Raw genomic sequence first — 14595 nt, 5'->3', positions numbered from 1 at the left:
ATGTGTTACAATGATGAGATGGAATAGATTTACATTGATTATATTTAAAAGAATGAATAAACATCTGCAAATAAAAATACCACTCATACGTGTGATCTCAGTGCAACAACAACAGCTTGTTCACAAAATACAGACTGTTTAGTTCATGATGGTCTTCATTTGGTTGTTCAGACATGACATTAGATAAAGTTAAATGGTTAAGATGGCTTCAGGTCCCTGTGAACTAATGCCAGGGTTCACATGCCTACATTACCAGGTACGCCACCAGCTGCTGTAGTGAAGGACATCAGTATATCAGTGAGACAGACTCTTTGCCCACTAGAGGGCCTTAAGATGACTTGCACCTTTAGGGGAAGTGAAGAGAGGTGCTGACGTCATCCACATTCAACTAAACAGGGCAAGAATCCGCAGGCCAGTTTATTATATTAGAGGATTAGAGTTATACAACTCATAAAGCCATAAATGCAATTGGCCACGCTCCGAGACAAAGGCTGCTCCTGTGGCGATGATTGCATTTCATAAATTTGGCCGGGGGCATGGTTTGCTCACAGAGGTGAAAAAATGAATATGAGATTTTGGGATAGGCCACTGTGTGTATAATGTGGTTAAAATAAACTGCATTTTACATTAACTTTGATTCAGTAATTGGCGCACAGTACATGCTGCAGGCACCACACGGCTTATTATAACACACACTGATGTTGAGCTAAATAAAAGCTACCATCTAAAGGGGTCCTGTGAAAGCCCCGTTGCTACAGAGGGCAGATATAGTGGTGCTGTTTATTTACTGATACTGTTCTCAGTGATACTCTGGACAAGATGTTCAAATCCTTCTGCAAGTCGTACGCAGGCCTCACGTGATGACCAGACCTCTCCACGTCGCAAAGTTGTCTTTGTGCCTAAACAAATCATCTGTTCTCTTGTCTAATCAGAGATCAAGCATATGATTTAGTCGAGGCACACTATTAACATGTTGATATATTTACAAGACCTCAGCTGCAATACTTTAATCATGGCTGCAACCTTACCTGAGAATGACCTTACCTGCACTATTTTCTCTTTGTTGGCAAAAAAGTGGTGATATGTCAGGTTCACCATGTCAGGGCCTGACACTACAGTCAGGGTTTTGGCTAAATGATTGCTGTCAGGAAAGTCCATATTCAGGACATTGCGAACCTTAGGATGCTGTGAACAGGAGGAGAAGTACAAAACAAATCTCATTAAACAGGATTAAAATTCCCATCCAAGATGGAAGCAGATTCTGTAACAGAGCCAGCCTGGTTCTGGCACAAGCCTGGCTGTGACCTGTTTCCGTTCCAGCAACATCTAGTACTCTGTGAGAGGACAAGCTCAAGATCTGGACATTTAATTTCAGTAAAGTTTAGAGACAATCACAGATCCTACCAACACAATGTACTGACACGATCACATGGGTGTTCTGTCTGCCCAGCTGCCACGCTTTAAGTGACAAAACAAATGTTGTGATTAAGGGCAGGACATCCATTTGCAACACCACCCCTGCTTTCCATACAAAGCCTTTTAGAGCTAACACAAACAACCAAATAGGCTTCCCAACCCATGCAAAACTCTGCCGTGCATAAGCTCAGCTGGGAGACTGTGGAATGAGCGAGTTGTCCCACCCTCACCAAGATAAACAACCCCAAAGATGGGAAATGGCTACCATGGGGGTAAATGTCTATACTGGTCCCAGCGCTCAGAATGGGCCACATAGCGCAAGCCTCAGAGGAAACGGATCAGAGTGGGGGACATTCAGGCTGTCTCATTTAATTAGCCCCCCTAACGACTGATCTGCCTAGAAGATCACACAGAGGGCCTCTGCAAACACTGTGTGTGCGTGAGTGTGTGTGTGTGTGTGTGTGTGTGTGTGTGTGTGTGTGTGTGTGTGTGTGTGTGTGTGTGTGTGTGTGTGTGTGTGTGTGTGGGTGTCTGTATGTCTGTGTGTTTGTGTGTATGTTGCATGTGTCTCACGCAAACATACCCTTGGCCTCTGAGTGTGTGCATGTGTGTGTGTGTGTTTGTGTGTTTGTGTGTGTGTGTGAATGTGAGAGTGTGTGTCTGTAACTCTAGGCTACTGTGTGCTTATTAGCTCGACCAAGGAGGTTACGTTTTCGGTTTGTTTGTTTATCTGTTTGCCAGCAGGGAAACGCAAAAGCTACTGGGCCGATTTTTGAGAAACTCAGTGGAGGGGTGTAACAGGTTCCAGGGAAGAACCCATTAACTTTGGAGCCGATCTGAATCTCAGGGCAGATCCACAACTTATTTTTCACTTTCCCTGGATAGGGCATTTGGCCTTGGCAGAGGTCTATGCTCTCTAAGTGTCCTTCTAGTTGTAAATGGTTTGCAAGGCAAATGCACAGGCAAACATCGCACCCTTACCTACATAGCACCTTTCTCTGCTGAAGATTAAAGAGAGTTTTCTTTTAAACAATGAAGAGTTCTGCTTTAAACAGATAGAGATGCTAAGATTTGGATCTTACTTTTGGGAGTTTGGCATATTTCCCTGATCTTGTGTCCCTGATTGTCGCCACATCCACAAACTCTGTTTCCTGCAGGGAAAAGGTTGATATCAGACATAACAAAATGTCAAGCAGAAGACAAAAAAATCTATAGTTTATAATCAAAACATGACTTGATTTTGAATACAGATAATTATTTCTAAAAGCTTTTTTCCTAAACTTCAGAGCCACCATATTGTATATCCTGGAGATATTATGATAAAAAGTTTTTTCCAAAATTATAGTGAAAAGTTAACTGGTGTTTGAATCAAAGCAGAAACCATTTTTTTTTGATAATTCATTCCAAAAAGACTCTCCCAGGAAATAAAACTCTCGCAACAGGGTTCGTAAATCACAACCAACCAATAAATCGGGCTTGAGTAAAAACCCTTCTGCACTCTATAAACTGTAAGGTAATTTTGCTCATAAATGTGTCTCCTGTAGAGCTCAGCTTATATTTACACCTTTACATAGCATACAGAAGAAAAACAATCTGGGTCAATATTCCCTCCTGAACACGCACCAACACGCATACCTAGTGTGTGGGGACAACAGAGCTTTAACCCAAAGCTTAGTTCTTGTGTGTGGCTGGGAGAGATTGTTTTATCGTCAGGAGTGGATGAGAGGAGGTATCAGTCAGCCTTCACTACACAAGAAGCCCCTAAGCTCTGATCGATATACTTTATGGAAGGGGGTGGGTGAGGGCTAGGGGGACTGGGGTGAGGGAAGGGGGTGGTAGTTGGCAGGAACCAAGCTGAGGTGTCTTTAAAGCTTAACATTCTGGACTGCACAGTTCTCAAGAGGAAGAAGCCATATTTACCATATTTAGTGCGTATTTAGGTTACCCTACAGCAACGGGAATTTTCTAGAAGTGTGTGATAAAGGAGTCTTTATGTTTGAACAAATAAATATGAAAAAGTCCTAATTAAAACACAGACACACACATATGAACACACACTCATTTTAAGTGAGGTTATGTGAGAGAGGATAGTTTTCTGACCTTGCTCTGATTAGTCCAGTAGAGGTAAAATCCCTTTGGGTCCATCTTTAGAGTGACAGGTGCGGTGCGTGTTGAGTCCTGGTGAAGTACATTTTACAAACATGCATGCAGCATATTCACAAGATGTTTATCAGAATATAGAAACTAAATCCATTTCTATCCTTAGACCAAATGTGTGATTGGGCATACTTAAGAATTAAAAAACTGAAAAACAACAGATTTACAACAGTAGATTCAACATAAACCACTCTATTTCCAGACAGCTTTTGAAGAGATAAATCTGAAATTTGCTGTCATACAAATTAATCATGTTTGTTAGCATAAAAGCAATTCCAACCAACATCAATATGCAAGCCAGCAGTTACATACAGTACACTCTCTCCATCCAGCACCACGTTTGCGAATGTGCTTTGAACTTTTTTTTAACTGAATTCCACAACAACTGGGAAATCGATTTTTTTTCTCTCGCTCTCAACAGTCACCCCCTCACTTGAGAACCCAGAAATAGAACACAGTGCAAGTTTCACGAAAGAAAAAATATGACAGAAAGTAATTTGATTCTTTCAAATTGTAAAGAGCAACTTACATCGCGCCACTTAATGAACCTCTCTCCTTTGACCAGGTACTCCTTCACCTGAGGTTCCTGGAGGAAGTATCTCTTTTTAATCATCCTGCCAGTTATCCTGATACACTGTCAATGAGGACTTAATTTCTACACCATGGTCTCCTCCTGTCATCACTGATACCTTAAACTAGGACTGATGGACCATCAGACTCCCATTATCACCTGCTAAGAGGCCACCCAACAATATGCATTGCAAATGAGAAAAGCATAGGGTTTCACAAGTGAGAACTGCACAGGGAAACATCTACTGGAAGCCATTAAAGTCCAACGTCATAAGAAATATTAAGAAATATCTTGAATTTCTTTTGAGTTGGGTATTATTTGGCGCTAGGTCATTGACTGTTGCTTATAAAAATATTATTATTCAATTAATGTCATTACTGAAATAATATGTTCTGATTACTGTCATCTTTAAAACGAATGATGTGTGATATGTAGATATATGTTCGTTTGTGGCACATTAACTGCATTGATTTGTGACTGGTGGTTATATCTATAGATTATATCTTCAGATGAAGCAGAATTACCTAACTGCATTGATTTGCCATGAGTCATGGTGCCCAGCCCATTGTAGTCGGGGTTATATTCAAATACTCACTTAGTGAGCCAAGCCATATGGAAATCTCACAGACAGGCAAGAATTTAAGCGTGAGTGTCTGTGTGAGTGTGTGTGTGTGCACGTGTGTGCGTGTGTGCGTGTGCGCGTGTGTGCGTGTGCGCGTGTGTGCGCGTGCGCGTGTGCGCATGTGCGCGTGTGCGTGTTTGTGTGTGTGTGTTTTTTATTATAGTGAGTTAATTTATCCATTATACTTTTAGCAAATGTTCACACCATTAAAACAAATCCAGCACCAATCTGTCTTGTAACAATAGAAAAAGAAAGATGCTGAAAAAACCCAATACATTACTAGTGTGTCTTTCACTGTGTAAGAGGTGCCCATGTGCTTATCACAATTTGTCACCTTTTCTTTGAAGTTCTATTCGGGTCATATAATTATTTAGTCATTTACAATGGTGAGGTAAAATCACTACCTGACTAATTGAGCCGCAGCAGAGCTAATTTCTTGTCTGGATGATCATGAGATGACTCCTTATTTTCTGGACTAGTAATCTCTTAATCAACTCTGACTATCAAGAATCCCTCTGCACATCATAAATATGACGTGATGCAAAGCTGCTGTAAGAGACTTTAGCATTACTCTGCTAGTCTCTACTAGATTTAATTAATCCATGTTCTAATCGATTCTGTACTTCTATGGCACCACCTAGGAAGCGGGTGTGGTCTGTGTCCTATCATGATTGGTCCAGGGAGTGTTTGCTGTCACATGATCAAAGTCTGTACCAATGCACTTCACCACTCAAGGCAGTGTAATGTCTAGTTCAGTGGTATTGATTGATGCAGGCAGCCGCTAGTGCAGTGGCTTCATTGTTGCAGCTACACCGAAGGCTTAAGACTGACCAATATGAATAGGGAAATTGCATTCAAGACACACAATGGCAATTCATCTTGCCAAAAAAAAATTGTAAATAAAGCAAAATTATGTTTCTCGACACCTCCATGCAAGTCTGTCATTAAATAAACATATGATCTCTGTTCACCAGTTTTGAATAATTGATTGTGTTAGGCTCAGGAGAAGATTTGACGATGTCAAACATTTATAAAGCAGCTAAGCTAAATCATTTACCCAAACTCCCCCAGAGTAATTCTCAAGATTCCAAATTTATGTTTTTTAAATGTGAGATAAAATGGGATTTCCATGTATTATGAATATGAACAGAAGAGTACCTGAGTTAATGATTTTAGAATGTATGTGTTTGGTTAATCACCACTCCTCAGGAGACAGGAGGTTAATTTAAACATTTACAGCTGTTGTACCTGTCCATTAGGCAGCAGGTCCAAACTTTACAACCTGAGTTATAAGTTAAAGTGTAGAGCATGTGTAACTAAAAATACAATCACTTTTCATCAACCTCTACAAAATTAACATGATATCTGAAATATCAGTGTGAACTGTCATTCAGAGATAAGTCAGATACCTGCTTTTAAAAAGAAGTTTGGGCTGGGAGTGGTTCACCTTTTCCCCTCGCAATTAACAGGTGGGCCGAGCGTCGCTGTCCAAGGTCCTGATTTAGAATGCGGCCTTGGGCCAGACGTGTTGCAGGCCTCATCATAGGTCTGTTGAGACACATGTAGTATTAGCCAGTCAGATACCTTCGTTTCAGTTTTCTAAAGCATATATGTAATGTATACCATAAGGCCAATACTTATGGAGAGGAAGAAGTAGAAGACACGGTGTTGCCTAAACGGTGCTTCTAAATCACACTCACAACAAAGGAATTATCACAGATGTGATGTAGGCCAATGTTTACAGATGTTTGATGAACATCACAAGGCTGGGTCGTTGAAAGTCTTTTCAACAACAAACAAAACAGTAAAAACCCTCAAATGAATGATCGATTTTAAAGCGCCACTGCCAAAACGGCGTACAATGTCGTAAAGATGCTTAGCAGCAGCTCACCAACCCACTTAAGGGCATAAATACCGGTGTTCGTCAGCTCCCCGTTTCATCAGTTAATGCACCCTGCTTAGCCATTGCCGCCCCTTTAAGAACCTTCTCCCGCCCCCTCTACTGTATTTTTAGCTGAGCAAGCCACTTCATTTGTGGAATAAGACGGACAGTTGTGTGTACCTTATGGTTTCGCCTGATCATTAAAAAAAAAACAGGCAAAATTTCACTTCTGCTGGATCAGCTGTGTTGTTTATTCCCTGGAAACGGCGACTGCAAACGCACCAGGTCTGCGACTGGAAGCTTGATAACAACAGCAGCCAAGAACGGTCAACATCCGTGATGAGGCGCAATGCCGTAATGGATTTCTAAGACAGAACGCTGTGCTTTCCAGTGTGAGATGGATTAAAGAGGGATCAATTTAGCTGCAAAATAAAGCTGCGGCACTTCACTTTCCCTCTCTCCTCATCCTGCGTCTTGTCACCTATTCTTGGATTGTGGATAACCAAAAACCTTCAAGACGGACGGGGTGCTGGAGCATCGAGGCAAACAGAGGGGCAATATGAGGGAGCGGGACTTCATGCCCAACATGGAAAGAGGTAAACCCGCTACCTACACGGGGGATAAAAAGGCGAAAATGGCAGCGAAGACCAACAAAAAATGGGTAAGGCTGGCCACCGTGTTTGCGTATGTGCTATCTGTGTCTTTAGCGGCTATAATTCTGGCCATTTACTACAGCCTGATATGGAAGCCAACGACCGCTTCCTCTTCAGGCAAGCTGCCCTACACCACCACCACAGCTAACATCTCTACCAATGTCTCCACCACCACTAACGGTCCAGACACTAACTCGACACTTACTCTGGATATAGCGCTTAACGACACTGGGTCGAATGGACTGAATGCAACTTCAGTAAAGGCTTTTCAATCGGAAATAAGAAGCCGAAGTGGGGCCATTTTAACAGAGGGCATTCGGTCCAAAGATGCGCAATCTCAACCGAGAGGACTCTACACGGCGCCTCGCGGCTACACGCCCTCGCAAACCACAGGAAATCAAGGCGCAATTGGGCAAGCATCTGCTACCCGATCGGACGATGACAAGCACATCTATGACCCATCGGTGCCCGTTGCCAACGATCAAAGCCAGTCAAGAGATACGCACCGCACGGTCACAGCAACTGGCAAACAACGTCAGTCCGCTCAGGCAGCGGAGGATGGTACCCGACTACCTGCAGATGCTGCCCTATCGGCCCCCGCAGCCTCCGCTGCCTCCAAGCAAGGACAGCGCACAGATAAAAACTGACCAGGCCCTAAATGTCGCTCCTCGGTTGAAGAAGTGTTAGAAGTACAGACGCCGCGGGTCGGACATATAACGGTCTTCATGGAACTGGGTGAAACGCGGAGGATGCGAGCTGTGAGGATCCGCACACTTTATGCACGTACACAAACTTCTTGATAACGCACCGCTAAGGCTATCACGTCATTCTTCATGTGATATGTATTACAACAGGAATACACAGTTGACATTTGATGCCACGATTTTCTTCTCTTTTTGTCGTTTCTTTCTCACTAGTCCACAATATTGCTGCCTTATTGCACGTCCTTGTAATGACATGATAGCAAAGCCTAAAATGCTGTAGGCTATAGCATTTTAGGAACTCGGTGCATATGAACTTCTCTATGATGATATCAGTAAATGATCATTACAGACAATTATTACCGAAAGGACTGTTGTATTTTAAAACACGAGACATGCAAATATATCAAATACATTTTTTTTCAAATACATACTTTTCGGCAAACTCCCACGATGTAACAAACGCTTTTCACATTGCATTTGGTTTGATTATCACCGTATACTAATTAATCAGGAGTCCTGAGGTCCAGGAACCCGAGTTGAGTAAGCTCAGGTATGTGCATATAATCATGTAAATGTATTGTGTATTTGTCATGTACATAGCTCTAGAGCAAACACTGTACATGCCCATGGCCCGGTCCAACTTTTAGGTCTGTTAGATACTTTTTATTATGACGATGTACGAAAATTACTGTACTCAGTATATTATCACAAAGCAAATAAACGTCATTTTAAAAGTGTGCTTTTGTTAAGATGGCCTATATGTAGTATCTGAGAATCTAATCCTGACCCGGTCAAGATAAATCAGAATGCTTCAAATCCATGAGCTACTTTTGTGCAAATTCTGTATGTTCTTGAATTGAAAAAAATATAACTGTTAAGACTACTGAAACAGGCCCTATGAAGAAACAGTCTGCACATCTAAAGATTCAAAATCAATATTGCGTTTATATATCTCTAGATATGGATTACCAGACCTTATCCTCAGAATAATAATTCTTGATGGCGGTGTTAATCTACCTTAGTGCATAGTCACGACATGGGTACAATGACATAAAATAGCCAAAGATCCATTAGCAGATAGCTTTAGGCAGGGGCGTCATGCAACCTCCTCTGAGCACCATTTTTCAAAAATCCCCCCCCCCAACACACACACATACACAAACACATAGGCTACTTACACTCACAAACACACACACGCACACATGCGTCTATCAGCGATATATTGGATTTTTAGTCCTGACATTATATCACTAAAATTACTAGTCTATTTAGTAAGCCAAAATGCAATGTTGCTACTAACGTACGTCGATATTTAGATGTGCACTTCCATTTACCAAGTGTAGGCCTATCCACAATCCTGATCTTTATAATCGATCTATCAAACTGTTGGATAACAAAGGCAGAACAATTAATTGTTGCCTGCTCACTCGACTGCATTACCAAGTTACAACATGCACTGCTACTTACCGAAATTACTGACAGTTAATGACACGCGGAATTATAAAGATATGGGTCGTCTGAAGGGACAGGATGTTTACATGGAAACTCATCCCTTTTCATTAATTGTAACACAAGAACATATAAGCCACAATTCTGTTTAAAATGTTGTTTTTGTATCATGTTTTGTTGGGCGGGTACGTGTCTTGATATCACTTTAATTCTAGCAGAAGGATTTTGGGTTTCCTGTCGAGGTTATAAATTGGTGTGTTTTTATTCAGAGTTTGGGCCCTTTTTATTTTTTACAACCCTGTGTGGGTGTGAGACCCTTTGTGTGTGTGTGTTTAAGAGAGCAGCATTAACAGAACCCAACAGGACAGGCAAGACTGTTTATATTCCACCAGCTCGGCAAGCGCGGAGCAGGCTCCTCGCGGGCCTCTGAGTCACTCCGGGTGAACTGTCAAACCTCTGCGCTTCTTCTCTTCCCTCCCTCTGAAGGAGGCTTATTGATTGAACGCTCTGAAGTTAAACCAAGCGAGAGGCGCAGTGAAGGTTTCTACACATTACACAATGCCTGCTTGCTCTATTTCCATCGCCAACTCCATACAAACGACTTTTCTTGCTCTTACCCGAGTGTTTGTGTTAGTATGTGCTGCTGGTTGAAAACACTGGGCCGCATCATAGTGGAATGTAAACCTCGTGGTCTTCTCGTCTGGGGCCGCTTGTTTTGCACGGAAATAAACAGTCGAGAGGGGAGGGGTTGGATGATGCAAATATTTGCGCCACCGACTTGACTTGTCCATAAATGCCCCTAACATGTGAGGTTGCCATGGCGACGGTGTCTGAGGTGTGTGGCTTTCATTTATGATGGACGAGGGATTGGTGTGACAGGAATTAGTGGGGGGTAGCAATTCAATGCTGATAGCTTTAAAGAGCCAGCGCAGTTGACTTCATCCCGGTCACATAAACGGTTAGTTGAGCTGATGTTGTATGTGAGAGTAGGTTTTCTCTGGGTCGGTTGTCAAGCTTTCCCGTGCTCCGAAAAGTATGTTTTTTATCCAGTTTTCTTTGACCATTTGGGATTAACTGAAACCGATTAGTAGGCTAATACGTTTGGATAGTGAAAAGCCCATTATCTCAGGGGTAAAAAAATAAAGAATAATTTTGTTTTGCACTGCTTGAGGGGTTATGGTAAGGTACATGTCCCATATACAACTACCCCATATTAATAAAATATTATTGATTTACAATGAAATCATTCAAGGACAATTCAATGACAATTTTCTTACAAACTGTGTATCTGTTTCAGGCTTTGAAATTGCATTTAGCCTACCATTTTCGGGACATAACATAAAAAGAAAAAAGACAAAGAATCATGAAATTAAATCATTTAACTATTCAGGTTGGTCTGGAAACGTAAACAGAGATTTAACAGCTTTTGTCCTTGTCCATCAGACATGTGTGGCTTGTCTCGCATGGTAGAGGATACTTTCTATCTCTCGTATTTTCTCGTTCCTCTCTTGCACATTTCCCTCCGATCCTTGTCACGCGTAAATCTGAGTTATTGACATGCGCCTAATAAGTAAATACGGCGAACAAATATTCCTGCGTTATTCCAGATTAAAACCACGTGTGCAAGCTGCCATCCTGTTAATTATTAATGCAGCCCGCAGCGTATAATAGCACGATGAGGTAGCTTAAGGCAGGGCTGTTCAATTAACACCCGGTATGTTGTCAAAGAGAAACACGTCATTTTAATTATCAACTGGGTCAAAGATTCGTTACAGAAATGGAGAGTGTTTGAATGGCGTCACTTGCACTCAGGGGGCAAACTTTAACCTGGCTCTCCTCTCTGTTGTCGTCAGCGACGGCGACGCGATCATTCTTAACGCTTCCCTCCTGTGTGTGAACCCACTCCCTCCTTAGCCGGGAAACAGGTGCCAGTGACATAAGGTGATATGCGTCTGGAAGCCAAGGCGCGATTTCTCCAGCCCTGGGCCCTATAAAAGAATATAACCATACATTACTGCTACAAACTTCACAGAATCCTAGTTCATCCACCTGCCTTCTTCATTTAATAATTCACTGTATGCAGTTGAATTTTGCATTATGTTCTATGAGGGCCCCTGGGTCGGTGTAGGGCCCTTGGAATCATCTGCAAATGGGGCAAAGCATGGGATTGGAGGTCTGATGTCAAAAGGCAACTTCAAGGCCCACAGTGTATTGTTGTGACTGCTATGAGACCAGATATGGTTTCACAATGCAAGTGTGTTGTTTACTTTATTGAGTTAACAATTCCCCTTGAAGATGCAATTGAAGAAGGCTTTGAGAGGAAGTATGCGAGGTTGGCCAACACACACAAGACTAGTGGTGACTGGTGCTAGAGGCTTTGTTGCTAAATCAATCACAACGCAGGATGGATTTAGGGTTTTGAGGACAATCAGTCAATAAAAGAAGCTTTAAAGAAGTTGTCTGAGGCTGCTGAAGGAGCTAGCCGGTGGTTATTCCTGAGGCACACACAGCTTAATTGGGGTCTTGTGAATGAACCTGTCCGACGTGAAGAAGCCTGTTGTCGCAAGATGTTTGGGTGCCTTATGTGACCAGGGTTCGTATCCCATTTATTCCCTTGCCTTAATCAGTTGAAATAGATCTGTTTGATTCATCTGGCTCCTAAACTGTAAACCTTGAGGTGCAGTAAGTATCCCATTGTATACTAGAAAAGTTAAACAAAACAAAAAACAATCACTCATAGCTTCACAACAATTATATAGTTTTGGACGCTAACTCAACACCCTCCCACAATATTATTGGACTAACTTCATTACCTTCATTATCTGTCCCATAGGATGGAAACAACATATGAAGAAAGTAATTCTGGGAAACACTGTCTATTCATTGCTCACAGAGAATTATATAATTTTTGTGCTGAAGATTGTTTAGCAAATACCCTAGTGCTCCATAGACCTGGAGAGGTGTTTAGTGTTGTTATACCTTTGTGTAAAATCAGCCAAGTCAATAAGTCATACTGCACTCACACAAAGGATAGTCAAAAATAGATTTCATGTAATTCAACAGCAGAAGAAAAACAAAAAACAGTATGATTGTGCCTCAGACTGTCTTTGCTCTGATAGTACCCCTGGATTTGCCAATGATCCTGTCTCTTTCTCCAAAGATAGTATTGCTAAAGAGTGATTTGGTCTAACCTGACCTCTATCAGTTTAAAAAAACTTTAAAAAACGGCCATGCTGTATCAGACACCAGACATGATGGTGTGTCTGTTGTTAGATGGAGATTGTGGATAATGTAACAGGAAGACCAACGTGTATGAATCCCTTTCCATTATGCATTCATTATAGGCATGGTAAACACAGAATGGTTATTTAATGCATATGAACACACACAAACACACACACGCACACACAAACCCTCTCCCCTGGCTGTGACGGATGTCCACATGTTTACCCTCAGATGTGTGTTTTGCACGTTGTGAAAAATGCATGCGTGCGGAGAGCATCTCACATCTCTGCTAAATCAGAGAGTTTAATAGAGCATAACAAACGTTGTGAACATGTGTCAGAACAAAGGAGGGAGAGGGAGAGAGAGGCAAGGAGAGGAGAGCGGTAGAGAAAGAGAGAGGGTAAGAGGGAAGAAGAGGAGGGAGAAGAGAGAGAGAGGAAGAGAAAAATTGTCAACAGGCCCATTTCCAGTAGGTATGACATGAGGAGCGTGATGATAAGATGAGGGAAATAGAAGGGAAGAAATGATGTTGATGTTAAACAAAGAGAAGTCAGGCATGTTTAGAGCCCCATCAAAGCACTGCAGTGTCTTAAGCTAGCAGACCCAGAGAAACCTCTTCAGCTCCTCTCTTTCTGTCATTCTGTCATCTCTCTCCAAAGAACATACACACGCCTACAAATTTCAATCAAGCTTTAAGCATTTATCTGTCATGTGTTCAGAAAAAAAGTGACATAATCCTCCCCCCTACACACACACACACACGCACACACGCACACACGCACACACACACACACACACACACACACACACACACACACACACACTTTAAATCCTCTCTAAAAACCAAATCCACACTTTATTCAGCTCTCTCCCACTAGCTCAACTGTCCTCACACCCACTGGCTTTGTGCACCTGCAATTACCATGCCATCTCCGCAGGGCTGGAGTAGCTAAGAGCAGTTAGCATGCCATTTCCGCAGCGCTAGAGTTGCTAAGAGCTGGTGAGTGCCAGTCCATGACATTTTCCACCCAAGAGGAGGTGTCTCAGCGAAAAACAATCAGAGGAAACAAAAGCAGAAAAAAGACAATAAAGAAACAAATAAGTAAATATAGCTGCAAGCAGCGATGGCGGTTTCCTCCTCCAGACATTGCGAACCAGGGAAAAATGTATTTTTGTGACAATTTGTCACTGTATAGAAAGATCCATGCTGCAGACTTGCCAATGGGATATTACATTTCAAATGCATTACTTTGAAGATCCTCAAGGGCCATGGCTTCAAGCTAAGAGTGAGAAGGGGTGTGGTCATCCCTACATTTCCTTAAATGTTGTGTGTGTGTGCTTGCGCGTGTCAAAGGAGCCTGAGCCTGTCCCTGTGTGTGTGTGTGTGCGTGTGTGTGTGTGTGTGTGTGTGTGTGAGAGAGAGAGAGAGAGAGAGAGAATCTGGAGCACACACGCGCGGAGGAGCAGAGAGAGAGACCTTCTACTGAAAATCACCCTAGAAATTAGCCAAGCATGCATGTTTCAAATATTCACCAAAAATCCACTTTTCATCTTACAGTCAACTTTTTTTCAGATTTGTGTACTTAACATTCTCAAGTGTCTTCACATGAACTTGTGATTGAATCAGAGTATCACTTTTTGACCTGTTGATGTGTAAAGCATTATTTTAGCGTTAACAATGTATCCAATTTGCTTTATATCAATCATTTTTTAAGATATGAAGTTGCCTTTGCACATGGGAACATGTTGTAGTGTCTTCCAGTGACATATCAAGTTTGGTGTTGATTTGTCAAAGATTTGCCAAGATATGACTTCACTTCCTGTTTGGCGCCTTTTCTGCTGAATTTGAGTGGCTGTACCGGACAACTTAACTTGTCGTAACTTTTGTGAGGCTAGGTCTGACCATCATCTCTGGT

The 14595-nt window shown here is 42.1% G+C and overlaps 1 protein-coding gene across 1 annotated transcript in view; it reads right to left on the bottom strand.

Annotated features, from left to right (window-relative positions):
- Nucleotides 1–4186, bottom strand: part of plcb2 (phospholipase C, beta 2) — a gene marked incomplete at both ends in the record, with an annotated part of 29281 nt that extends 25095 nt beyond the window's left edge. Inside the window, 4 exons of the mRNA XM_080850182.1 lie at nt 1045–1185; nt 2499–2567; nt 3517–3594; nt 4103–4186. Coding sequence (XP_080706308.1) covers nt 1045–1185; nt 2499–2567; nt 3517–3594; nt 4103–4186 — 372 coding nt within the window. The remainder of the gene's footprint in view (nt 1–1044; nt 1186–2498; nt 2568–3516; nt 3595–4102) is intronic.
- Between the last annotated feature and the right edge of the window lie 10409 nt (nt 4187–14595).

The sequence above is a fragment of the Sprattus sprattus genome (genome assembly GCF_963457725.1).
Source record: "Sprattus sprattus genome assembly, chromosome: 13".
Classification (NCBI taxonomy): domain Eukaryota; kingdom Metazoa; phylum Chordata; class Actinopteri; order Clupeiformes; family Clupeidae; genus Sprattus; species Sprattus sprattus.
The sequence above is the reverse complement of the archived record's forward strand: the minus strand, read 5'-3'. Positions and strand labels throughout refer to the sequence as shown.